This window comes from Primulina eburnea, chromosome 14 (genome assembly GCF_022965805.1).
Source record: "Primulina eburnea isolate SZY01 chromosome 14, ASM2296580v1, whole genome shotgun sequence".
In the NCBI taxonomy this organism is placed as follows: domain Eukaryota; kingdom Viridiplantae; phylum Streptophyta; class Magnoliopsida; order Lamiales; family Gesneriaceae; genus Primulina; species Primulina eburnea.
Window position 1 is genome coordinate 27,714,173 of NC_133114.1, and position 27,873 is coordinate 27,742,045.

The 27,873-nt window shown below is 30.8% G+C and overlaps 5 protein-coding genes across 5 annotated transcripts; 3 read left to right on the forward strand and 2 right to left on the reverse strand.

Moving 5' to 3' along the window:
- Positions 1–3,034: 3,034 nt before the first annotated feature.
- On the reverse strand, positions 3,035–8,587 carry LOC140811462 (serine/threonine-protein kinase BSK2-like). Its single transcript, XM_073169356.1, has 10 exons — positions 8,274–8,587; positions 7,484–7,704; positions 6,779–6,914; positions 6,441–6,574; positions 6,057–6,155; positions 5,485–5,577; positions 5,130–5,318; positions 4,587–4,745; positions 4,167–4,280; positions 3,035–3,611 (listed from the first exon to the last, which is right to left on the reverse strand). Exons 1-10 carry the CDS (start codon positions 8,353–8,355, stop codon positions 3,396–3,398), a joined length of 1,443 nt encoding a protein of 480 aa, XP_073025457.1. The 5' UTR covers positions 8,356–8,587; the 3' UTR covers positions 3,035–3,395.
- Positions 8,588–8,744: 157 nt separating this feature from the next.
- On the forward strand, positions 8,745–10,837 carry LOC140811461 (transcription termination factor MTERF4, chloroplastic). Its single transcript, XM_073169355.1, has one exon. It carries the CDS (start codon positions 9,007–9,009, stop codon positions 10,507–10,509), a length of 1,503 nt encoding a protein of 500 aa, XP_073025456.1. The 5' UTR covers positions 8,745–9,006; the 3' UTR covers positions 10,510–10,837.
- Positions 10,838–15,382: 4,545 nt separating this feature from the next.
- Positions 15,383–16,856, forward strand: LOC140812046 (E3 ubiquitin-protein ligase PUB23-like). The gene has a single exon (XM_073170223.1). The coding sequence runs from the start codon at positions 15,573–15,575 to the stop codon at positions 16,791–16,793; it is 1,221 nt and encodes a 406-aa protein (XP_073026324.1). The 5' UTR covers positions 15,383–15,572; the 3' UTR covers positions 16,794–16,856.
- Positions 16,857–22,459: 5,603 nt separating this feature from the next.
- Positions 22,460–23,376, forward strand: LOC140812710 (uncharacterized). The gene is made up of 2 exons (XM_073171056.1): positions 22,460–22,632; positions 22,742–23,376. Exons 1-2 carry the CDS (start codon positions 22,555–22,557, stop codon positions 23,132–23,134), a joined length of 471 nt encoding a protein of 156 aa, XP_073027157.1. The 5' UTR covers positions 22,460–22,554; the 3' UTR covers positions 23,135–23,376.
- A 1,927-nt stretch (positions 23,377–25,303) lies between these two features.
- On the reverse strand, positions 25,304–26,944 carry LOC140812709 (heavy metal-associated isoprenylated plant protein 4). The gene is made up of 4 exons (XM_073171055.1): positions 26,810–26,944; positions 26,269–26,426; positions 25,895–25,988; positions 25,304–25,791 (listed from the first exon to the last, which is right to left on the reverse strand). The coding sequence occupies exons 1-4, from the start codon at positions 26,916–26,918 to the stop codon at positions 25,367–25,369; spliced, it is 786 nt and encodes a 261-aa protein (XP_073027156.1). The 5' UTR covers positions 26,919–26,944; the 3' UTR covers positions 25,304–25,366.
- Positions 26,945–27,873: the final 929 nt, after the last annotated feature.

A 27,873-nucleotide genomic window follows, 5' to 3' on the forward strand; every position in this document is an offset into this window, starting at 1 on the left:
TTATCTGTAAATTTTAAATACACGGATTAAGTTACTTGTTCCTATCACGGGATATTCTCTTAAAGAACATTGTCCGGAAAACTTCAAATCTTCGCTCTAAGCCTTTTTTCTTTTTCAAAGCTTTGTGGCTGCTGAAAAGTCCTTGAACATGTCATCCAAATGCATCTTGGATGGAAACGTGAGCACTTGGTGAATTTACGCTACATATTCGAATATCCAGTATTTTAATACTCATTATGAGTATCTCATCTACCAAATCAAGTATTTTAAAACTGAAATTAATTATTTCGCAGATAAAACTAAGTACTTGAAAAAGTTCAATACTTAGTTGCGAATTTTTTTTAAAAAAAATAAAGAAAATATATAAATAAAATGAACATGTCATCCAAATGCATATTGGATAGAATGCGAGCATTTGGTGCACTTACGTTGCATATTCGAATTTCCAGTATTTTAATACTCATTCTGAGTATCTCATTTACCAAATCAAGTATTTTAAAATTGAAATTAGGTATTTCGCAAGTAAAACTAGGTACTTGAAAAAGTTCAATGCTTAGTTGCGAATTTGATTTTTAACAAAAAAAAAATAATTAAATGAAATAAACATTTCATCCAAATGGATCTTGGATGGAAATGCGAGCATTTGGTAAACTTGCGTTGTATATTCGAATATCCAGTTTTTTAATACACATTCTGAGTATTTCATTTACAAAATCAAGTATTTTAAAATTGAAATTAATTATTTCACAAGTAAAACTAAGTATTTCAAAAAATTCAATTAGTTGCGAATTTGTTTTTTTTTTTAAATGCATATTCGAATATCTAGCTTTTTAATACACATTCTGAGTATTTCATTTACTAAATCAAGTATTTTAAAATTAAAATTAAGTATTTCACAAGTAAAACTAAGTATTTCAAAAAATTCAATTAGTTGCGATTTTTTTTTTAAATGTTTATTCGAATATCCAGTTTTTTAATACACATTCTGAGTATTTCATTTACTAAATCAAGTATTTTAAAATTACAATTAAGTATTTCACAAATAAAACTAAGTATTTCAAAAAATTCAATTAGTTACGAATTTATTTTTGTTTTTTAAATGCATATTCGAATATCCAGCTTTTTAATACACATTCTGAGTATTTCATTTAATAAATCAAATATTTTAAAATTAAAATTAAGTATTTCATAAGTAAAACTAAGTATTTCAAAAATTCAATTATTTGCGAATTTGTTTTTTTTAAAATGCATATTTGAATATCCAGTTTTTAATACACATTCTGAGTATTTCATTTTCTAAATCAAGTAGTTTTAAAATTAAAAGTAAGTATTTCACAAGTAAAACTAAGTATTTCAAAAAATTCAGTTAGTTACGATTTTTTTTAAAATGCATATTCGAATATCCAGCTTTTTAATACACATTCTGAGTATTTCATTTACTAAATCAAGTATTATAAAATTTAAATTAAGTATTTCACAAATAAAACTAAGTATTTCAAAAAATTCAATTAGTTGCGAATTTGTTTTTGTTTTTTAAATTCATATTCGAATATCCAGCTTTTTAATACACATTCTGAGTATTTCATTTAATAAATCAAGTATTTTAAAATTAAAATTAATTATTTCATAAGTAAAACTAAGTATTTCAAAAATTCAATTAGTTGCGAATTTGTTTTTTTTTTTTAAAATGCATATTCGAATATCCAGTTTTTAATACACATTCTGAGTATTTCATTTTCTAAATCAAGTAGTTTTAAAATTAAAAGTAAGTATTTCCCAAGTAAAACTAAGTATTTCAAAAAATTCAGTTTGTTACGATTTTTTTTTAAATGCATATTCGAATATCCAGCTTTTTAATACACATTCTGAGTATTTCATTTATTAAATCAAGTATTTTAAAATTTAAATTAAGTATTTCATAAGTAAAACTAAGTATTTCAAAAAATTCAATTAGTTGCGTAAAGTTTTTTTTTTAAAATGCATACTCGAATATCCAGGTTTTTAATACACATTCTGAGTATTTCATTTACTAAATCAAGTATTTTAAAATTGAAATTAAGTATTTTACAAGTAAAACTAAGTATTTCAAAAAATTCAATTAGTTGCGGTTTTTATTTAAATGCATATTCGAATATCCAGTTTTTAATAAACATTCTGAGTATTTCATTTACTAAATCAAGTATTTTAAAATTGAAATTAAGTATTTCATAAGTAAAACTAAGTATTTCAAAAAATTCAATTAGTTGTGAATTTGTTTTTTTTTTAATAAAAAATATTTAAATTAAATATACAAGTCATCCAAATGAATCGGGATTGATGAGTGGAAAGAGAAGATGTGCAACCAAAATAAGTATTTATATACTTTTTTTATTAATTGAAAGGGTAAAAATGTAAAAATGCATGAAATATGTAGTAAAAACTAAGTTGGTGTTTTGTCAGGTACTAAATTTTAAAAAAAAACTGTTGGGTACTGAATCTTAAATTAATCTTGCACAGATGTATTTTTCTACAAATTACCCTTAATGTATCATACTTAAATTTATCATATTTATGTATGATTTTATCTATTTATTGATTTGAGATAATTATAATTACACTAAAGATAAAAAACGATTTTTCACGCTTAAGCTCGTGCAAACTCGTTTATGTTTGAAAAACTTGGAGCTCGACATCCATACTTCGGGATGCTTCACGCGTTTTAGAACCTTGACTAAAACACATTTTCTAAATTTAAGTCGTTTTAGTCGGTTCTTGATTGTTATATAACAAATAAATATTTATAAAATAGGAGATCTGTTATAAATCATAAGAGAATTCATGAGTTGATACTCAACTAGAAATTTCATTGAATCAATCACTTTATTTTTAGAGAAAAATATATTATCTTTCTATATTTATCTAGATCACAACTTTTTCAAATCTAAGTAAATAAAGATAATTATGTACAATATGAACATGTTTATAACAAGAATTTCATTTTTTTAATTATGTAGTGTGACCATATTAATTTCAGTCCAACTACTTAGTTCAAAACTTGTCCGAACTAAAATGGAATGTAACTTTTATGAATATATTTAGGATTCCCAAATCACAGTACCTTGATGCCCAATGTGCAATCATAATTCACAAGTAATGAATTCAACTTTCCACAACTTTTGGCCTAAAAATTGATTTATACATTTCTTTGTATGAACCTACTTAACTACAACAAATACCATCATCAAACCGTAACATCTCATCAAACTTGGCAACAACCGGTCCAGCAATCTAATACTCGATTCGTCGGTCCAGTAGAGCAAGTTGCATCGAAGAATCTAAATCCTTCAGCAGCAAGAAAACCACATTTCTAAGAATACTGCAGCGTAGTAGTTTAGCCATGCCAAATATTTTGCTTCTTAGGCTCCATCGTTGAGCATGTATTCAGCATCAGTCTCCATTCCGAGCTTAGAAAGGGCCAGAGCTTGCATGTAAAAGGTTGTAGGCCACTCAGGCAAGCAAACTTGAGCCTGCATAGCGTCTCTCAATGCTAGTTCAGGTTGGCCTACCATTAAGTAGGCAAACGCCCGCCTCACAAAAACCGTGCCAGATGGAACAGACATCATTGATACTAGCTGTGGGTACATGATCAGTTGAAACGGTTACAGGTCAGAGTTTTGCAGAACTTTAAAGCTGTAAAAATATAGTGAGGATAGAAGACAACTCATACAGAATTTTACATGGTTCAATCATAAAGAACTTGGATCATGACACGATGGCCAAAGTATTGAAACTCTATCAATTCTTATTTGTTTGTGATATTTCTATACCTGAAAAAAAATATTAGTTTTTAGGATAAATATGGTAGGAAATTTTCCTATAACTAACCAACAATCAGATTATGTTAAATATATTGTTCTTTAATTTCTAACAGAGACATTCGAATGAACCGCTTATGAAATGTGTTATCAGGTATTAACCCTCGAAAGAACTTTTAACCACTGCATTTGGGATGCTAATAGATGAACACTGAAAACCTGACCAGTGAGTTCAGACTCTTCCTTTGCAAATCATATATGATGATCAGCTTTGGTTTAAAAACTAACTATTTGGAGGAATTTATGAAGTCTCCTGCAGAAGGAAGGCTACACCATCAAACCAAATAAATGAGAGGGAAAAAAAAGAGGAACCTTGGAGTAGTAGTCAATTGCATTCTTGAAATCTTTGTCTCTGAATGCAATATCGCCAAATTTCTTCGTATTTAGCATATCCTGAACTTGTTGTGTCCATTCTTGGAAAGAAAGCTTCACCAAGTACAACATAAAGTAGGAGTGCATGATACAAAAATTTCCTCTCACAAACAGTAAACGGGAATAGATAACAAAAACATGTATTCAAAAGAGACACCTATGCAAACATGAGAGTGTGCCGACTTATATTGAAAAACATAAGATGCCTTTAATTTGTTTTAATCATGTGTGTAGAACTTATTGTTATTATTACCAATCAATTTTTTTAAACCATACAAGAGGTCCATACACCATATTTCTATTGTAGCGCCCAAAAATCGAAAATTATTAGTTCCCAACAAAAATAGAGCGTAAGCTGACCTCATTGTCTGCACCCTCTTCATCTTTATATCCTGTTTTGAGCAAGATGTCATGAACGGCGGTAAGGTCAATCCTCACGCAAGCCTTTCCAAGCGGAGAAAACATGGTCGGGAGAACCACAGGAGATCTTGTTAAACCCATTAGTATATGTGATGCAACCTAGAATAGCAGAGAAAAACATTATCTTTGTAAGTCAATCTTGTACATTAAGCTCAGTAGCTGCTCCCAGTTGAAATTTAAAACGTGGAATTACAACGAAGAGAACTCAATATAAGAGTATTTACGTGAATTGCCCACGAAAGCACACACCAGTGATCAAAGGGCTAAAACTTTATTACTCTATCTTAGTTTAGAATATAAATTCACCTCTTTACAAAGAGAAATATATTGAATGCATATAACAGATGAGCTTCCCTAACCATAAAATCATATAAAAGTATGATATAATCTTAATAATATCAAATACGATTCCAGAACTTTTTTCCCCTCATTTTTAACAATTCTTCTCCATGTAATGACAGATGAAAAAATGGCCAGCTTTACCTCTTTTTGCTTTTGAAGAGGCGCAGCAGCCGTAAGAACAAACTTGAAATCAGGCCTTTCTCTGGCCTCATACAGGAGGCAGTTTGAGGCAAGTTCAACCAATGCAGTAGCATCTTCTTTAGCACACTGTCCTTCCAGAGACGAGTCCATCAGCATCAGAACATTTTTTCTTCTAATCAAATCCAATGCCTGGAAAAAAAGACATTCAATTTCTAGAGACTCATTAAAAGAACTTGCACATAAGTTTACTTTCATATATTGAAATTTAACAATATATATAATAAGGCCAATTGCTCATTTTTTATCACGCAAGTTACCAAAACATTAGCACACTTAGTAAGGGAAGAACGAATACATGGCTAGGTGGAATATGCTTTCCACTCAGAAGGTCCAGAAGAACGGTTCCGTAGCTATATACGACACTCTCTGGGATCACCCTCCCTGAAAAGGTACAAAGAAATGAAATAGATTGTTTAATTATCAAAAATTTTAACAAGAGTTATGTAATTTACCAAGCATGCATGATTATTATAATTTAGACATATGCCTTTAGATATTCAGATGTGAGAAAAAGAACTAGATGAGAATGGGAAGGAATTTCAGGTAAAAATAGTTGTCATTTTCAGTTTTTCTTTTCAACTTAGTTTCAATTGGAAATCTAGGCCGCAGCTCTACACACAAATAATAGTTCATGAAGACTAAAGATTCTCAAATTAAAATCCCATGGATGTGCATTCCATATTCAATAATACTAGTTGTAAACCAATTATATAAGTGGTGCAGGACCTGGTTCACTAGAACGAAAGTCTTGGTTTGAGTCATGTAGAATACATACAAGAATGAAACTTAACAATTATACACTAAAGAGAACTTAAATGATGGGGCATATCTGCAAGGGATGCACCACACATGAACTTACCTGGGAAACAAAAACTCAGGAGGAGTGTAAGCTAAATTGGTGCTATAACTCTTTCCATCCCTACTGTTTTTCATCAAGCCAAAACTGGATAGTCGAGGGTCACCATCCTGTACATAAACTAATCCAATCAGCCTTGTAAATCTTGATGCCTATTATTCGGTATCAATTGATAGAGCATATTCTTTATGTTTCTATGACAATTTAGACAGTTTGTGCATCTCAAGTAAAAGGGGTATCAGAGAGTTTGACATCCACGAAGAAGTTCATGTTCCAGAATTGAGAGATAAAACTTATCCTTCGTTTTCCCACGCTTCATAACTGAAGAAAGAGATACTGAAAGAAGAATAGAAAATGGCAATAATGAGAAAAAATATTCATTTCAAGCTACTAACCTCATCAAAAAGAACTCTGTAAGCATTTAAGTCGTGATAGATTTTGCGATTTTCAGCATTGCAGTGGTCAAGAGCTTGTCCTATGTGATATGCAACTCTCAAACGCATTTCCCATGGCCAAGGCTGTTTATCCCCTACAACCAAACATGTAAGAACACAGTAAGAGACAGCAAAAGAAATTAAATAACTGTGTTTTTTGAAAAGTCTTCGAAATAGAGTGGCATCATGTCCAATCAGGGGAATCGGCTAACTGAGAATAAGTCGTGGAATGAAATAATAGAAATAGAAATCGATGTTCAGAAGCACCAGTCAAGAGAGAGAGAGAAACATAATCATACAGTGAAAGAGACGCTTTGAAAGTGTATCATTGGGCATATATTCGGCAACTAACAGGCGTTCATCCCCTTCTGCACAACAACCAATCAAGTTCACTAATCTCTTATGTCTAACCTTGCCAACTTCGGCAGCTTCTACCTGCAAATGAATCAGATCAAGAGCATCATTATTGACAATGTGATTTCAAAGTCTACCAAAATATTCCTGAAAACAGATTTCCATAAACATAATTGTCATTATAAACAATCAAGTGGTTTAGTCAAATAAAGCTCGTCTGTCGAAGATAACTGGTTCAAATTGATTGCATAGAACTGCAAAGTACGCTTCCCGAACAGACAAATCTATAATGAAAATTAAACCATAGTAGATAACAAATAAGTTATTCAGTCCCAATAGATAAAAAAGGAACCATAAATCCATTTTTTGGGAGGTACCTGTAACGAAAATCAATAAATTTCAATAACTCAAAATAATTCACCCTTAAAAATTTACAACCATCATACCCCAATATGCAACTGAAAATAGTATAATTGGTACTAATTTATTACTGATAAGGTGACAAAGAAATCTAACAATACGAGACATCAAGTCAAACTGTCAAATTACTAAAGACCTACTTTCAGACCATCTTAAAGAACTCGGGAATAAACATTACGCAGACGTGAATAAAAGAAGAGATTAACCTCCTTAAGATGAAGAGAACTCACCACAAACTGCTGAGCATCAGGCCAAGACTGCTTTGAGAAGCGCTTAATAGCAACAAGCTGATTACTTCGAAGTTTCCCCCTATAGACAATGTTAGGTGCCTTCTCCCCACTCTCGGAAACTATCAGATCGCTGATGAATCCATTTGTTGCTGCACGAAGGTCTGCAAGCCCAAATTCCTTGAATGCAGGGACTTGATCTTGATCAACTGGGTCACCATTCCCTTCACATTTAATGATCATAAAAGAACCCATATATCCTCCAGTTTTTATACATGTAAACAGTAGGACATTATGCAACAAATATTGTGTACATGCCAAACAAACTATAACTGCAAACCTATCGAGCAGAAACTTATGTCGAGGAGAATGAATTCAAAAAGGAACGAATGTGATTTTATGAGTTGCAAACTGAAAAAAATGTTGAACGTGACTCTAAGCAAGTAGGCATGGGTCAGTCACACAAATGAGTCTACTCAAAATCCTCATCTTTTTTCTCCTTCAAGACTAGCATCTCTATGTATGTTATAGCATTCACCCATTTCTGCAAATCTTCCCCAGAAACAAAATATAAGTTTAGACCCAATTTTCACACAAACTAGCTGTAAGTGATACGAGATATGCCAAATCAATTAAGACGCAAAAACCTTGTACACTAGTAAAATCATTACTCACTAATAACTAACAATGTGGGAATCAACATAATCTCTTGAACCACATAAATATACACACACCAAAAATCCCATCAAAACAGATTGCTGACAAGAACAAAACAAAGAAAAATAAAGAATACCCAGATCCGGTTTTGAGTCGGGTAGTGAAGATTCCTGATCAGGGGAGCGGACATTGGCAGTTTTGGACTGCAAACAGCCCATCTTCAGCCCGCTCACATTCACACACACTCTGGCACGCGCGTCTGAGTGTATGATATGTATCCCCACAATTTCAGAGCAAGAATCTTGACGGGTTCACAGAAACAAGACTAAAAATTTTGTTCCCAACAAGTGTTTATGGAAGCAGAGAGACTTAAGTGTGTGTGAGTGTGACGGATGATTGAAATTTGGAACAGTGAGAGCACACAAGGCAGGGGGAGTCGGACTTGGTGTCACCTGATAAGTGGATCATTGCCACGTGATGACACTGCCAAGATGTTAATATCTTACATTGTCTAATTATTATTTAATTATAAGCAAACTATATAAAAAAATAGTTTTTATTTATGGAAAAAATTATTATTACATTTTTATAATTTCTTTGCTAAACATGTATAAGTTCTAAAACCCTTGGACCTGTTTGCTCCTCTCCTCTTTTCTGTTTTCTCTTTTGCCCCAAACCCCAATTTCATGGCCATGTTTGCCATCAACTCCTTCGAATTCAGGTAACACCTTCTCTTTTATGCACAAATGTGTCCGATGAATTCACAGATTTTCGGAGATTAGTTTACCCTCTTATGTATGGGCATGTACCCAGAAATTTTGAGAAGATATTAATATATCTGTCTTCATTTTGAGTTAAATTAGCTGAAAATGGCCATGCTTGTGAGGAAGGTCCGAAACTTGAGAGCCGTAGTTCGAGTAGCCTCGGAAAATCCGATTCTATTACCATTCTTGAAACACCTCCAAAATTCCCCGGTCGCGTGTTTCGAAGAATCGCTTCAAAAACCCTATTCGACGAATTCATCGAATTTTCCTGAATATCAAATGCCCACGGTCACGTGGGGAGTAATTCAAGGCCGGAAGGAGAAGTTGGTGTCGAGGGTTATTGTTTGCGACTACTTGAAATCTATAGGGATAATCCCAGATGAATTGGAGGGACTTGAATTGCCCTCCACGGTGGAGGTAATGCGAGAGAGAGTCGAGTTTTTGCAGAAAATAGGCCTCACTATCGATGACTTTAATGAATACCCGTTAATGCTAGGTTGCAGTGTGCGTAAGAACATCATTCCGGTGTTGGGATACTTGGAAAAGATTGGGATTCCTAGGGGAAGAATGGGCGAATTTGTGAAAAATTATCCTCAATGCTTACATGCTAGTGTAGTGGTGGAGCTTGCTCCAGTTATTAGGTGTTTACGTGGGCTTGATGTGGAAAAACAAGATATCGGGTATGTATTGATGAAATATCCAGAACTTTTAGGTTTTAAGCTTGAAGGAACGATGAGTACTTCGGTTGCTTATTTGGTTAGTATAGGGGTTAACCCTCGGGATATTGGACCAATGGTGACTCAGTATCCATATATCTTGGGGATGCGAGTCGGGACAATGATAAAACCACTTGTCGAGTATTTAGTCTCATTGGGTTTACCGAAGAAGATTTTGGCAAGAATGTTTGAGAAGCGGGCATATATTCTTGGTTATCATCTTGAAGAAACTGTGAAACCAAACATTGATTGTTTGATGAGTTTTGGTGTTCGAAGAGAAGCACTTCCTTCAGTTATTGCACAATATCCACAAATTATTGGACTCCCTTTGAAAGCAAAATTATCATCACAACAATACTTTTTCAATTTGAAGCTCAAGATCAGTCCTGATGGATTTGCTCTAGTGGTCGAGAAAATGCCGCAGATCGTTAGCCTTAACCAAAAGGTGATTATGAAACCTGTAGAATTCCTTATTGGACGGGGTATTTCTCCCGATGATGTAGCAAAAATGGTCGTTAAGTGCCCTCAATTAGTTGCTCTACAAATCGGCCTTATGAAAAACAGTTATTATTATTACAAGACTGAAATAGGAAGGCCAGTGAAAGAGCTTGTCGAGTTTCCTGAATACTTGACTTATAGCTTGGAATCAAGGATTAAACCAAGGTACCAGAGATTACAGAGTAAGGGGATTAGATGTTCTTTGGCTTGGTTCCTTAACTGTAGTGATCAGCGGTTTGAAGAGAGATTACAAGGAGAATACATAGATGCAGAGAGCACGGGTCCAACCTTTTTTATGGGTGGCAAGTTGGAGCTTCCAGGAAGCGAGATTGTATCAGAAGAAGAGGCTGACAGTGACGATGAAATTCTCTACAGACGCACTGTTTCTTTGTAGCAATATTTAATTTGATTCAGCATTTCTTCTTTTGCTTGCATCACCTCTAATATGCTCATACCATTAGAGATACATTAAGTTTACCGTTGCTCGCTGTTAATACGTCCTCTCTTTAGCATGTATCAACATGATATGTGCAATCAGTTCTTAATTTATCTTCTGTTACCATTTTTGTTTTGTTTGGTTCAAGAGATACGTTAGTGTTATGCTAGCTCGAATTGATTGCAGAGCTATGCTGTTTCGTGTATTTGTAGACTATTCACGAAGCTTGTGTAAGGTGGTTCTAGGATTTTATGCTTCTGCTCTTATTTCTGCTTCTATTTCCTTATTTTTGTTCTGGAGGCTGGACCCTTTGCAAGGGGGTTATTGTTTTCTTCATAACATACTAGGTTTTCTCAGAGGATGCATATTCTGGTTCCGTTTACAATCATGGCAAAAACTTGTATGAGACGGTCTCACGAGTCGTATTTTGTGAGATGAATATCTTATTTGGGTCAGCTATGAAAAATGTTATTTTTTTATGTTAAGAATATTACTTTTTTTTGTGAATATCGGGAGGGTTGACGCATCTCACAGATAAAGATTCGTGAAACCATCTCACAAGAGACCTACTCTTACCTCATTTGTATCATTTATATTTATTAATGAATTTTATTTCTTATAAAAAGTATCATAAAATGGTTTCTCAGATTTTTTTTATTTCACTTTTGATTTTTTTTTAAACTTCTTTCGGAATAATGGTTTTAGCTACAAAAATAAGAATACTTGTGACTTGTTGATTTTTCACTTTTACTATCTAATAACCTTGAGAGAAAAAATGATTTTTTTTCCTAGAAATGTAATAAATCTTATTTTAAAATCAAAATTCTTGGAAACATCAGATCACTACTACAATTTATACATTATATTGAGGACTACAAAATTATTTTCTAATTAAATTTTTTTCGTAATTTTATTTTTGTAATTTTCGTTGTCTTTTAAATTTGGTATATGATATATTGGGTTGGTTTCGAATTAAAAATGTAGGCCCTTGGAATTAAATAGTATCTTGAAAATGTAGTTGGACTGAGATGGAAGTCCATTCCGTAAGTGAATAACCTGAGAGACAGCTCAACTAATCAGAAAAACCACGAAAAATATTTTATCTATCTACCTGTCAGCTGCATTAATATTTAATTTAGATTATTTTTATAATTTCATAATATAATATTTAATTAATATTATTTTTATGATTTCAAAATATTTTTCAGTTTATGATCTAAATTAAATATTAATGCACCTTGAAAAATGCTTAATCGTGTATATATATACAGTAATAAAATATTTGATTTTTGCGGATGTATGTTATTGATGCAAACCAGGTTCGTTAATATTATTTCTTTAAAAAATGTTTTCTAAAAAAAATTACAAAATAATACTTAATATTGTATGCTGCATATGTAATTTCGTTTTAAAAAATAAACTCTTGTGAAACGATATCATAGTTTAGTTTTGTGATACGGGTTTTTTATTTGGATCATCCATGAAAATATTATTTTTTATGTCAAAGTATTATTTTTAATTGTAAATATGAAAAATGTTGATTCATTTTATTAATAAAGATCTATAAGATCGTCTCACAATAAAATATATATTATATATAAAAATGCAAATTTTGCCAAAATAGGAAAGTTTCCGCCTAAATTACTTATTAAAAAATAAAATACAATATTTAATTAGTTTATTTAATTTATCTTAAAAAAAGTGGTTGAATATTAAAAATTACCACTTAAACAAAGTTTTCCCATAGACATTAAATTATCATTTAGTAATCATAAATGTTTGATCCAAAATGCATGTTATTTTGAGATTAACTTAATTTGAAAGATTTAATCTATAGTAGTTTTCTTTAAAACCATATATATGTTGTATCTGTCTTCTTAAAATTCAAATAAAAGAGCACAAGAAAACTAAAAAAAGATTCAAAAGGGTTTTAAATAGACATTAAATTACCCTCAATAAACATGTTTATTACTCTCAATAATCAGAAAATGTTTGACATTCAATACATGCAATATTTGAAATTTTCATACTTTGAAAGAGTTAATGCATGATATAATTATGTCAAAAGCGTCTGCTATATAATTTTTGTCTCTTGGGTGCATTATTTGAATTTTAAATTATAAATAGTGCAGTGTTGCATATTATATTGGAAACCAATTTTATTATATTTATCTTACTAAATTTATGTACTCAAAAATTGAATTCTGAAATGATTTCTCTTTTCAGCACTATCTTTGAATTGAATCCTTCCAAGATGCAATAAACGCTTAAGCTTGGATTTGTACGATGTTATGAACTAGTTATATATAAAAACAATGAGAACAATCAGATGTTAAGTTTGAAATCTTTCTTTCATGATTCGATAAGTAAATAATATTATTCTCCAATTTGTACAAAATTTTAATCATTACGCATTTGCTAATATGATAATTTTCTTCATATTACAAATTTCAGGATAAATGATAGTATAAAATGTCTCGTAATGGAAAGAATTAAATCATTTCTAAAAGAAGTACACATATTATAAGAGGACACCTTATATAACTTATTGGCATTGTTTTGGAATACACATAATAAATGTTAATAAAATAAATTTTATAGTTTATACATAATTTACTTATAATCACATATTTCATTTTTTCTGTAGGAATAATAAGATGTTGTGTACATTATGGAAAGATTTTGTAGATACAATCACAACCAATTTGGATAAAGATATTGATGAAGTAGTAGTTGTTGTCATTCAAATGTGTCGAACATATATCATGTCACAAAATTGTTTGTGAATGAGGATTTTGACGAAGTTACTCAATTTTGAAAAAAAGATTTCTCATTAATTTTATTGAATATAATCTAAAAATATTTATTTTTCATATGTTAAAAATAATAATATATATAGTTTTTCGGAAATTAAAGAATTAAATATGTATTTAAGTTGGTAGTCGATATCAATACACTAAATAAGATAAGCATCATGTTATCGTCTTAGACTAACACAATCTAAAATTTTAATATATGATTGTGATTATTAGCCAAAAAAAATAATCCACATATCTTATATTCAAAAAAAATTTCAAAATAAGGAAAAAAATAATCCACATATCTTATATTCAAAAAAATTTCAAAATAAGGAAAAAAATAATTTTTTATTTTTTTATTAATTATATTATTATTTTTTACAATTTAAATATTTATTAATTTTTTATAATAATTAATTTTTAATAATATCATGTCGTATATATAGCATGAATTAAATAATAATATATATAATCTGACACTTTTGCTAGATAGTATATTTTATCTTTCCAATAAATAAATGTAGATGTCTAAAATTCAACTCCCATCGTTCAACCTATACCATAATTAATGTTTTCAGTCGGTCCCTTCTGGAGGGAGGATTATTTCACTTTATCCCTACAGGCAGTGATTGTAGGGGTACATCCAAAGGCTAGAATTTTTTCTGGTCCAATTTTTTATTTTTTTTAAATTTTTTTATTCCCCATGATATGAATCTCAACCCTTGATATTGAGTGTGGGCACTGCCCCCACACCCAGGATCGAACCTTCCCCGGAGGGAGTGGAAGATTATTTGCAAAATATTATATTTTGTAAAACTGATTAAATTTCTAGTTTGAATAAAAAATAGAAAAAATCATTTAGTCTTTGAAAATAAAAACACATCTCTCTTCATTTATTAAAGTGAATGTAAATATTAATTTTTTATTATATGAAAATATTTAAGATTACAGTGTCCAAAGAAATTTTCATTTATTAACTAAAATATCATAGCACTTTTGAAAAATCATATCCAGACAAAAATTTGTATAAAACGGTCTTACGAGTCGTATTTTATGAGACGAGTCTCTTATTTGGGCATTCATAAAAAATATATTACTTTTTATGCTAAGAATATTATTTTTTATTGTGAATATCGGTAAGGTTGATCCGTCTCACAGATAAAGATTCGTGAGACCGTCTCATAATAGACTTACTCTTAAAGTTATTAAACTGAGCAAAAGCCAAAGAAAAATTTGGTCTAATAAACACTGAAAAACTGATTTTGTTTTTGTAAACTCGCTTATTATCTTTAATCGTGAAATTTGTGTTTGTTTGGATTGAACCAAACTATAAATTATATGTCATTAATTAGCAGCGAGGGACAACACAAGAAACCATCAAGTCAAAGTTGAGGCCAAGTCAATATTTATTTATTCAACAATATAATTTTTTTTTAAAAAAAGTCAATTGATTTTAAATTTAGTAACTTTTCTATATTCAAGTCAACATTTGGATTTATTAAAGTGTTGAGTATTTCAATATGTAAATTAAATCGAAAGAGTACCATTGAAAACGAAATTGAAAAGAATATAAATATTTATAAATCACCATGTTATTCATACATATACATATATATATATATATATATATATATGTATAAATATATTTATTTATTTATCTATTCATATATATTTTGTCGTCTCTTTTCACAAACCAAACGATACATATTATATTTTAAATGATATTTCAACATTTAGTTTAAGCTATCTTAGGAAAACATAAAGTTTTATTTAAATGATAGGAAACGAGAATTGGTTAAAAAATATGACATTTTTATTTAAATATATTGGGTTATTTACTATGCACAGACAAAAATTAATTAATCTTTATTCTTCCAACAATTGATTTATTGTGAAACCAAAATAATTTATTAATTTGTTATTGCATGAAACAACATCATCGGGTTAAACAGAAATTAACATAAAATATTGGGGCAAAAGTTAATATTATCATCTTCAGGAAAAAGTATTCAAAATTATCCGACTTTTTCCTTTTCCATTCTACACTTGCACAGCCTTCAATAGTTCAATTGCAATGCGAGTGCAAGCAATCTACAAGAGTTTTGACTTTGTTTTTGATTTTTGTCCTTTCAAATCTCTTGCTTAAGCCCTCAAGAATTCAGACATTTCCCATGTTTATAGAGGCTTGAAAATCTTCTCTGAATTAATTAAAGAAAGAAAAATATGGACATTCCTGAAGATTTTAGATGTCCCATTTCAACGGAGCTCATGAAAGATCCTGTAACGATCTCTACAGGCGTCAGCTACGAGCGTAAAAACATCGAAAAATGGTTTTACGTTTACAAGAAAACGACATGTCCTGCAACTATGCAGATGGTCGAGGTTTTTGACGTGACTCCAAATCATAATCTCAAGAACTTGATATGTGCATGGTGTATCTCAAAAGGATATCAGAGACCTGGTTTTATTGGGTCTGTTTCGAGTAAACACGATGAATTGGTCTCGATTCTTGGAACGATTGACTCGACACCGTTTAAGGTAAGTTGTTTGCGAAAACTCGGGGATATTCTTGAAATGAGTGATGAGTTTAAGGAAGATTTCAAGGCATCAGGAGGAGTCGAGGCTCTTGTGAAGATAATCACACAGATTTTAGCCGAATCTTTGGATTTCGCAGCGTTCCGAGCTTGTGAGGAGGCTCTAGGAGTTTTGAATCAGGTTCCATTTTCAGAAGAAGATGAGAGGGTCCTTCATATCTTGATGAGACCTGAGTGCATGAAATCCTTGGCGATCATGCTTCAGAGAGGCAGTTCAGAAGCAAGATTTTGCACGATTTCAGTGTTACAAAAGATTTCAAGATCAGATTATCAATGGAATGTTCATCTTGCAGAAGAAAATGGGGTCGATTTCTTTAAAACATTGTTAGACATTTTATCTGATGAAAATTGTACTAAAGCAAGTTCTTGTTCTTTGCAAGTGTTGGTAGAAATCTTGGATTCGTCAAAAAAAGCCAGGTTAAAATCCATCGAAGCTGGAGCGATTTGTACACTGGTCGAACTTCTCCCGGATTCAAACAGATGGAAATGTGAGAAAATTATGTATTTGATGAAGTTAATGTGCGAATGTGCGGAAGGGAGATTGGCTCTTGTTGAACATGGAATGGGGATTGCTGCTGTTTCGAAGAAGATGATGAATGTGTCGAATCTTGTTACTAAAATTGGTGTGAAGATTTTTTGGTTGATCTTAAATTATCATGCGAGTGAAAGGGTTTTGGAAGAAATATTGGTTTGTGGGGCGGTGGGAAGATTGGTGTCGCTGCTACAAATGGACGGCGGTGTTGGTGGGCCGACCACGGAAAGGGTGGTGAAAATCTTGCAGTTGCACGGCGGAAGGTGGCGGCGTTATCCTTGTTTTCCTATTGAGTTCAAGAAATTACATTGGTGTTAAAGCGAAAATTTTCATTATCATCATCATTATTATTATCATAATATCATTATCATTATCAAAATGAAATGTAGTAGTATTTTTAAAGTTGGAAATGTGGAATATGTCAAATTTCACTTATATAGTTGGTCGATCTTTTTGCCCCTGTGATCATAGTGTTTTGATATTGTGAACTTTGTAACGACATAATTCATCGTACTAAATCATTAAGAATTTGACGAGAAAATTTAAGCGAAAGCGTATCTGAAGCCATATTTCTGAATTCTTTAGAACGTACATTGTGTTAATAGAATTAGTTTCATATTAACACGCTTTTAGTAGTACGTTTTCTTCCTATTTTTAGTTTAGTGTAAATAGTTCCCTTTCTTTTTTTGGACATAATTTTGGTAGTTCATTCTTCATACTGTAAGCTGAGCAATGAAGTTTATCCCAATTATGAGAAAAGTTCTTATGAGATTTAACATGATATCAGAGCTCAGGTTCCAGCGTTATGTGTTGGACCGTTGGTTCTGCCCATAATTGGGTCATTTGTAAACTCCACGCTCCAGATGTTCATTCCTGGGTGCGAGAGGGGTGTGTTAATTGTCCCACATCGGTTGGATAAATAACATGGGAGTTGTATATATAAGCTTGGACAATCCTCCCCCTTGAGCTAGCTTTTGGGGTTGAGTTAGGTCCAAGTTCCAATCTTAACATATTGATCTTCCAGATCTACGCGCTCTTTATTTGAAAAAATCCTTTAGTTTCTCTTCAAAATTATTTTCTTATTAGGAAGAGAGAATAGTGAATGTGATAACGCGAGATCTGAGTACCATGACCCATATATAGATAATGTTTATCATTATCTTCTAATATTTCTGTTTTAGTTCATCATAAAAACAGAAATTATACTTATGTTTATACGCATTAAAGGCTCACACTTTATTGGATACATTAAAGCCCAACAACTCGAAACTTTAGTTGATCACTTTATTTTGAGCTTAACTTAACAAACAACCCACAATACATAATTATTCTCATATAATCTCATATAAATAAAATTGATCCAACATTGTTTTCATACATCTATCTATACACATGATCTGAAAGGGGATCGATTACGGTGACCGGAAGCACAACGGAAGTTTAAAATTTTTGATTTTCATAAGAAATTTCAGCCACCTTGATTTAATGTGTAGCAAATACCATAAACACAAAATGACATTCATAGTGTGTTAAGAAATGTACCTATCAATCACAAGGATTGATGTATGGCTCCAACTAAGGTGTAAACACCTTAGCTCTTCAATGGTAGAAACTATCTTAAAGCTTCCTTTGAGCACTCCTTGCTCAACTACTAAGCCCACCACCAACTAGGTAGATCCCCTCTTAATTTGCACTAGAAAACTAAGAGGATGTTTCAATGAGAATTCTTTTCTTTCCTCAGCACTTGAAGAAGAAAAATGAAGAAAAACTTGGAGAAAATTTTTTTTGTGAATATTTCGGCCATGCTTGTTGTGGAATGGGGAAGGGAGACTTGTCTTGGACTTGCAAAAAGCAAAAGGCAAAAGTAGCATGCCAAGCCTTGATATTTGAAAAAGTTGTCTCCAACTCTTCACCTCCCATGCATGCATATATTATATGGTTTTTAACAAATTAAAAACACATGGACTTAATTTAATTATCTCAAACATTTTTTAGATTAATTAAACATTACTTGAATTTACTCAAGTCCACTAGTTAAATAATTTATTTAAATTGAGCTCTACAAGACTCAATATAATTTAATTAATTCAACACTTGATTTAATTTAATTATTTGAACTCTACTAGGTCCACTAGTGTTTAATTAATTCAACACTTGAATTAATTTAATTTAGTCCATAATAATGTTTTGAAAATCACAATTTTCAAATAAATTATTCAATTGGCCAACTTTTAATTTAGGAACACATTCATAAATTAAAATTTACATTTCTCTCATAGAAGTCATACTTCTATTTTTCTTTACGCTTATAAACTCATTTATAAGCCGTTCAACACATTGAACTAATTTCTCCTTTATAGAAGTCATACTTCTAATTTTCCTTACGCTTATAAACTCCTTTATAAGCCGTTCAACACATTGAACTATTTCTCTTCTCAACGGGATCTAGAAAGCTAGTACTTGTGTGGCCCTCAATTGTTCATTGATACAACTAGCCGTGGGTTCACATCTCCATGTGATTCGGACTAAACATGTCCTTATATGAGCATACCCCAATTGCTCCATTCTTATTTATCAACTCCTTGATAATAAGAACGTCAGAACTCAAGTCTGATAGTACCCAACCAATCATGTTAAACGCCTAGCAGCATCGCTTACATGATTCCTAGGTATCAAATGATAGTGCCTGCAAGAACCGTTCAATTATGGTTAGCGTACAGTATGATCCTTTCAACTCATATATCCCGATCGATTCGACAACCATTGGTTTATCAAGAGTTGTCAATGAATCGATACTGTGTGTCATGTCGTAGTTGCATCGATGATGTAATCTATTAAACCCCTTTCATAATTACCACCATACTCTGATCAGAGATTTCAACCTACATACACATGATAACACATAGGATATCCATACCCGAAGGTAAGCGGTGAATCCCCGACTACAATGCATCGACTCCTATATGTTTTGACAGAACACCCAACCTTGCCACCTGATGACCCCATGAGAGTCGGTAAACAAGTCAAAGTGTAATTCTAGCACATAGAGTCTCAATGTTGTCCCGAGTCATAAGGACTAATGGTGTACAACCATAAACTAGGACTTTTCCACTCGATAAGTGAGAACCACTTGGAAAGTCCTTTTATGAAGGGTTGTTCAGTGCACTCTACAAGGAGCACCTATCTGCATGTTCGGACATCACAATGTCCCCTACCAATGAAACATGGTACTCACATCGCAGATTATGTCTCAAACTCTAGCGGCCTATATCCTTCTTAGCGGCGGCTGAATCGACTAGGAACTGTTTAGAATATACATTATTCCAAATATGAGTTTCATGATACTAATCATATGAGCGTCTCATATTCTTTCTACTATTTGTATATTCAAGGGCTTTATCTATGCAACTAGCATGGGTATACAGATAAAGATTTGCCAAAACAATAATTTCAAATATTATTAAAATAAAGATTGCTTATACATAGAGTTTCATTGTGAACACTCGACCAACACTTAGCTCGACGGACACCTACTCTAACATGATCTATATTCTATAAATAATGGAAGAGATATTAAGAATGTAAATGGGTCGAATTAAATCTTACCTCATATTAAACCCACATCGACTGGGTGTAAATCCGATCAAAAGGTTCTAAAAGCATGTCCGAACGGGTGAAAAGTTTTAATAAATACGTCTTCATACATATAATAAATTAATAATTTATTTATTATATTGAATTATTTATTTATTTTTTTATGATAAATTACCATTTTATCTTCTTAATAATCAATAAAATTATGTATAAACGATAATATTATAATTTAAATTCAATAATTCGATTGAAATAAGATAAATAATTAGTATATGAATAAATAATATGACTAATTAAACATATATGAGAAAAGACAAGATAAATTATTAAAGGATTAATTATGTATAACTTCAAATTGTGCCTTTAATATACTTTGATCACTTTATATAAGTTGCTCATATTTACAATAATAAATCATACTTTTGACATAAAAATAAATATTTTTTCATAAATGTCCTAAATAGAAATTTTGTCTCACAATAGATTTTCTGTTATATAAGAAAGCGATATACTAATTACATCTAATTTACAATACAGATCTATAAATTGATCAATTAGAAAAGTAGATAATTGTTAAATTTTTTAATTTAATTATCATTACATTTTGCGGTATGGATTGAGGGCGATAGTAAACGGTGAGAGTGATACTTTCTACTAATATTTCATTGGTAAATATTGGATTGAGATCTTCTGCTGTGGGTTTCCCCACAGCAGCGGATACTATGCATTAATAAAAAAATTAATTTTTTTTTAAAATTTATTTTTAATATTTTAATTATTTTAAAATCAAAATTATATTTTTTATATTAAAATATGTGATTAATAATCCAATTTAAAGTTATAAATTTAATTTTTGGTTACAAATATATGTTGTGGGGGTAAAATGACGTGTCTCTTATTACTTTTTCTTTTACAATTATTTCAACTAGTTTTTTTTTTAAAAAAATTAATAAATTTTTTTTTTTTTACAAATATGTGATTCCGAACGAACGAGAAAAAACGACGGTATATTCAATTTTTTTAAAATATTATAGTTCTTTTTTAACTTGTGAATTTTTTATTTAAAACTTAAAATTTTATTAATCATATATTTGTAACAAAAATAAAATTAACGTCTAAATACATGAAATATATATATTTTTTAGAGATATAAGAAATAATCCAAGTAAAAAAAATTCAAAAAATTTAAAAATGTTGAACATATCGAATAATTAAAAATAATACCACAAAATTGACACGATATAAAAAGAAATTTATATTGTATAATTTTTCTTGTTCAAACGCTTAGTTTTTTTAAAATTTTTTTTTAAAAATTGGGTTATTTCTTAAATCTCTAAGAAAGGAAAAAATATTTTTTGTATTTAAAACTTTAAAAGGAAGGAGAAAAATTAACAATGCAAAAAAGGAGAAAATAGTTTTTTGCAAAATAATTAAAATATAAAAAAACCAATAAGATTATTATTTTTATTACAAATATGTGATTAATAAAATTTTAACTTTTAAATAAAAAATTAACAAGATAAAAAAAAACAACATAGTTTTTTTAAAAGATCTATAATATTAAAAAAATTTGAATGTACCGTCGTTTTTTCTTGTTCGTTCGGAATCTTATATTTGTGAAAAATAAATTAAATTTATTATTATTATTTTTAAAAAAAATTGAAAAAAATATAAAAGAAAAAGCAATAAGAGACACGTCATTTTACCCCAACAATATATATTTGTAACCAAAAATAAAATTATAACTTTAAATTGGATTATTAATCACATATTTTAATATAAAAAATATAATTTTAATTTTAAAAGAATTAAAATATAAAAATATCAAATTTTAAAAGAAAATAATTTTTTTATTAATGCACAGTTCCGCTGATGTGGGTTTGGCCACAGCAGAGGATCTCAATCCGTAAATATTTGGAATTGAAATGGCAAATATTTGGAAAATACTATAATTTTTCTTTAATTTGACCCAAATATAAAGTCCTCCAAAACATGTCAATACATTATTTCAAACTTCTAACACGAGATTCGGCTGTCTAATCCAAATTCCATAGTCCAACAAAACATATTTATTTATTTATTTTTCCAAATTTTCAATTCTAACTTTATCTATATATGTAATTTTTGTAATTGCACGGAGGGATCGAAGTCGAAAGAACTATTATTATTATTATTATTATTATTATTATTATTATTATAAATTGTTAAAATTAATAATAATTGAAAACTAATTAGTTTTTAAAAGTATTAACGATGAATTAGTCAAAAGTAGGTATTTTTAAAAGAAAGAAAACCTCAATTTCTAACAAGTGTCGTTTGTTTCTACCAAAGAGTGGTGTAAATGAGATCCAATCCCCGACAAAGGAGATAGCTATTAACGAAGAAGCCATGCATGGGCATGGCCTATAAATCTATGGTGTAATGCTGTAATCTGCTTCAACTTAAAGAAGACAACACAGCAAGTTTCATATTGGTAAAAAGAAATATGCAGGCAATCAAGGAAAAGTTGAACGACATGAGCGCAATGCGCAAAGCCAAGGCCGATGCAAAACAAGAGGAAAAGGTCATTCCTTCAGTCCCAATTGTAGAAGCTGGTTTTTTTTTTTTTTTTGTCAGATTTCATATTTATTATATTATTTTATTAATTTATACTTATTGATGACTTTTATTAGGAAGAGAGAGAGTTGGCCAAAGCAAGAGTGGAGGTAGCCCACGAGGTGAGACTGGCCCGAGAAGCTGAAGCGGCCATGGATCTCCATGTCAACAAAGCTGTCGGGAAGGTGGAGGAGCATGAGAAAAAGCACCCAAATCCCAACAACAGAACCGCCGCCTGCATGGACACCACCACGCCGGACTCTTACGCTTATGCTCGGCATCCCAATTCCCCGGCGGCATCGCCTGGATATTCAACCAACACTGCGTATGGCAGCGCTCATGGCGGCGACCCACAAGATCCCTATGACTGTGACGGTTTTGATACGACCACCAACGTGGGCTCCGGTGCCACCACCGGAACCGGATACACTCGTAACAAGTCCGGCGGCCCACCCACCAACTTGCTCTGAGCACAACGGCACGATCAGTTTCATTCGGTTCCGAGATTATATTTCTCTGTCTAATTTTAAATATATATACATCGGAAAATATTTTTCGTCTTTAAAACAACATATTCAGATACTTTAATTAATGGTTTGATTTTTCCGTGGATTTAATAATTATATCTTAGATTGTTAAGTGTCATGTCATTTTCTATTTATTAGAGTTTCATTTGTAATCATTGTAATCTCGGAAATATTATTTTTTTTAAAAGATTCAACGAAATTTTTCATGAGAAATGTCTCAAGTCTCAACTTGATTAACTCGTGAAAAAATATATTAATTTTTATGATAAATGTAAACGGGTGAGGTGGTCACACACAGAACACTTATTTTATTATTTTTTTAATGATTAAGTAAAAATTTAAAAATTATATCGACAAGAACTGTGCATGTTTGCAAATTAAAAGACCAGTCACATCTTCGTAATCTCTAACAAAGTAATTAAATATTTTTTAACAAAAATTTATGGAAAAAAATCCATGATCACTGTTTCTAGCAGGGGTGGGCAACGGTCGGTTTGGTTCGGTTTTAGTCTACAACGGTTCGGTTTTTCGGTTTTCGGTTTTGAATATTTCTAGTCCAAAACCAAACCATTTTATTACGGTTCGGTTCGGTTTTTTTGTAATATGGTTCGGTTTTTACGGCCGGTTATATACGGTTGGCTAAAATTTGTTGAGAGATAAAATTATATGTCACTTTATGTCTTTAAAATCTAAATCATTGTATTTTTCAAATATTTAATTTGTGAGACTTGATCATTTATATATATATAACCTGTGTTGTGTATAAACATGTCATACGAATATAATAACTATATATAACTAATTAACCATGTAAACACGGAAAATGCATGAATCCAACGGAATATTCAGTAATAAGAATGATAACAAGGTGTCAACCAGCTCGAATGGAAAACAAATAATCTTACGAAATATTAAAGAAATATATACAGAAAAAAAGAGAACGTCGACTAATGAGTGGTGAGAAATAAGAGAAAACGATCGAATTGAAAAATTGAGGGTTAATGATACTAAGTTCCTAAATCTTAATAGGCCCATTATATATAAAAAGACTTATATTTAACAATAATATGACCCATTATACATAAAAACCTTGTATTTAACAAAAATATGGCCGGTTCGGTTTTTCGGTTTTTTTGGGGCTTAAAACCGAAAACCGAACCGAAAAACCGAACTTTATATATTTTAAAACCATAACCGACCGAAAAACCGATAAAACCGAACCATTTAAACCGAATTATTCGGTTCGGTCGGTTTTTTTCGGTTTTTCGGGTTTTATGCCCACCCCTAGTTTCTAGAGATTGCAAATACGCAAACTACCCCAATATTACGATTAATTGCTATCAATTAAGCAAATTAAGGATGAATTATCACTAATTAGAAGCCAAGCAATATGTCCAAAACAAGCAAAATTTGACTGGTCGCTAGTTTGAAGATTTATTCATAAGGGTTTTAAAATTAAGTTAGAACAAAAGGTTTCATGATCGACGAAACGACATTTATCAAAATCTACAAGTTTCTAAATGTTCTTGAAAAAGTTTCCATTTTCAAGAGAGAAAATAAAATAAATTTATGTAATTTATTTTATTTATCATTATTCTCACTCGACAGCTTTGACTCACATACTTTTCACCACCGTATTTCTTTTTGTAAAACATATAATTATTTTAACAGATACTTTTGAATATTTTTATAAGTAATAGGGTTTTGATATGTTGTTTATCTATCATGCTCACACATATGTATCCATCATTGAGGTGATACTCACTTATTAGATGTACAATTTTGATATGCTCCATCACATCCGATAGATGTGTGTCATCTCAGTGATTAACACAGTTTGTATCAAGATTCGATCTAGTACGAATTGTATTTGGTGCAACGTTGTGCCTTGTTACTTTTAACTCCAAAATATGTTTAGTTTGTTTTGATGCAAGAGTTGGCTAACGATTTAAACAAAAAAAAAAAATCATTACATGGGAATTTCTTTAAAGATTTTTTTTTTGTTTTACATTTCAAGATATATTAATGATATCAACTAAAATGCACCTACCTATATATGAAGACATATTCTTGGTTTGGTGATCAGAAAACTGTAAATCCTCGACATGTGAATTAAAATTGTATATATATTTTTAAAAAGTCATTACATAAAATGTAATAATTACAAATTATCACCTAAAAAATGGAACATGCATTCGGATTTTCATCGCTAAACAATTGAGGTGCATACACATAATGGATGAAGTAAGGCACTTCCACCTCCTTGTTTTTAACTTCTATTTTCTCTATTTCCTTAAATTCCCCGACTTTTTTCCCATCCTTCTTCTCTTCTTTTTTCTCATCCTTCTTCTCTACTTTCTTTTCCTCCTTCTTCTCTTCTTTTTTCTCATCTTTCTTTTCCTCCTTCTTCTCTTCTTTTTTCTCATCTTTTTTCTCATCCTTTTTCTCTTCTTTTTTCTCTTCTTTCTTCTCCTTAGGTGGTATGATTTCAACGTACTTGTGAACCCTTTCGCGCATAAATTTTACGAGCTTTTCGGATTCTATCGCACCTTCGACCGTTATAGTTTGAGCTTTTATGTCCGTTTTTACATTATGTACACCTGCAAATATAGTTTCAAATTATTAAAACTATATGTATAATGGAAAATAATAGGGTTTGTGTGGGGATAATTTTAAAAAAGAAAATTAGTAATAGTTTGTTACCTTTGTGATTGAGCAATCTCCTACGTGCCTCCTTCTCACATTCATCACAGTGCAAGTAAGCCTTCATAGTTATGGTTTTTATAGTCTCCTTGATCTAATTCAAATTTATTAATTAAATAATTAATGATAAATAATAATTTATTTATTTTTCTTAGTCTAATTCATCATGCACAACAAAAATATAATTTTTTTGAGTTAATTATGGATATATATAGTTTTAAATTCTTTTGAGGATATATATTTTTCTATATCTGTCTCAATGTTACGACACAAGAAATTCTATGAAATATTATGTTCTGATTTATTGATATTAATATTTTTCGTTTATTCTAAACGATGAAGGTATTAGCAAATAAAAGTGGGGAATTAATTACTTTTTTATCTTCATCCAGTTTGGACTTACTTTCCGAGACAAATTGAACTTTTTTCTTACTCCATTTCTCTAGGCGTGCATGAATCTTCTTTGCATCAATATTGATACCTTTAACTGTAATCTCACCATTTTCAAATTTTACGTCCACATTTTGTACTCCTGCATAAATAAATAAAAACATTACTATTACAGCTAGCTAGCTACATCTAGAAAGCGTCATTTATATATATTGTCAAATTTCAGTCTTCCTCCAGTCTTTTTTTTTTTTTTGCGATCGTGCTGATGTGACACTGTATAGATTAGGGCCACATCGGCTCCATGTCATCACAACATCAATATCACATCAGCGCTATATCGGAAATAAGATTAAAATTGCCAAAAAAAAAAAGATAACCGATTGAAACTGAATTTTGACAACATAGATGACCAAAATATCAAACAAAGAAACATAGAAGATCAAATGGCGGTTTTTCCTTTTAATTATATACTTAATTTAAAAAAAGAAGAAGAAAGAGGATTGATAATTTGATTAAAAAACATACCTGGGATTCCCATGAGAGGCCTTTGAATGTCGACTGCACATTTTGGGCAATGCAAATAAGCTTTGTAAACAGCAGTGATTACTTCAACTTTCTTTTCTTCTTTTGCCATTTTGCTTATTTGATCGTAACTAAACTTTGAATATTAAATGACTGAAATATATATGTAGAACAAATAAAATAGCTTTATTGTATTGATTATATCCAATTCCCTCAGGTTGTTGAGATTTGTTTGGAGTGGTTCATCCATATGTGGAATCTTGCACCACCAAGTATCATTGATTACATAAAGAAAAATTCTTTTAATTTTAAAAATAAATAAAAATAAACAAATATTTAGTACTGTATATACACAGACGAGTATTATTTTCTCACAAGATCAAATGATCCATACATGTAATATTTAAAAAATGGAAGTTAGCCGCTAATTATAATTTTTTTTGGAAAATTCTTAAAAAGCTACTTTTCGATACGATGGAGATTTGAGAATTTTCGTCTAACTAAACAGTTTAAAAAGCGAGACTCTAAACCCATGATCTTTTGAGGTTTTGGGTAGGGATGATATATCGTATCGAACCGGAAAATGCATATCGAAAATTTCGATATGTCGGGACTCGGTATACCAAAATTTTCGTTATGTATTATTATCAAATCGATTATACCGAAATATTGTGGTACTCCGATATTTCGGTATGATATCGGTATTAACTGTGTTATACCGAAAAATACATTATTTTTTTTAAAATTTTAAATTTATTATTTAAATTATTATATATATTTAAATTAATTTATATTATTTCGGTATTTCGATATGTATCGAAAATTTTAAATTTATATAGTTACTGTTCGATATCGATATCATACAGTACAGAAAATTTTGGTAAATTCAGTATTTTTCGGTACAGTAACCTCGATATACCGAAAATATAGTATTTTTCATTGACCCTAGTTTTGGGTCCTCGTCCTTGCCAATAAACTAAGAGGTCTTGACAAATTGTAAAGAATCTACTAACAAATAGTTTCGTATACTTTAATAAAATAGTGAATTTAATATACGATTTTTAACC

Coding starts and splice junctions, on each gene's coding strand:
- LOC140811462 (XM_073169356.1), bottom strand. CDS start 8,355: ATGGGCTGTTTGCAGTCCAAAACTGCCAATGTCCGCTCCCCTGATCAG. Junction 4,746..5,129: donor CTCTTCAAAAGCAAAAAGAG/GTAAAGCTGGCC, acceptor CTGCTATTCTAG/GTTGCATCACATATACTAAT. Junction 4,281..4,586: donor AAGAGGGTGCAGACAATGAG/GTCAGCTTACGC, acceptor TACTTGGTGAAG/CTTTCTTTCCAAGAATGGAC.
- LOC140811461 (XM_073169355.1), top strand. CDS start 9,007: ATGGCCATGCTTGTGAGGAAGGTCCGAAACTTGAGAGCCGTAGTTCGA.
- LOC140812046 (XM_073170223.1), top strand. CDS start 15,573: ATGGACATTCCTGAAGATTTTAGATGTCCCATTTCAACGGAGCTCATG.
- LOC140812710 (XM_073171056.1), top strand. CDS start 22,555: ATGCAGGCAATCAAGGAAAAGTTGAACGACATGAGCGCAATGCGCAAA. Junction 22,633..22,741: donor ATGCAAAACAAGAGGAAAAG/GTCATTCCTTCA, acceptor GACTTTTATTAG/GAAGAGAGAGAGTTGGCCAA.
- LOC140812709 (XM_073171055.1), bottom strand. CDS start 26,918: ATGGCAAAAGAAGAAAAGAAAGTTGAAGTAATCACTGCTGTTTACAAA. Junction 26,427..26,809: donor GCCTCTCATGGGAATCCCAG/GTATGTTTTTTA, acceptor TTATTTATGCAG/GAGTACAAAATGTGGACGTA. Junction 25,989..26,268: donor AACTGGATGAAGATAAAAAA/GTAATTAATTCC, acceptor AATTTGAATTAG/ATCAAGGAGACTATAAAAAC.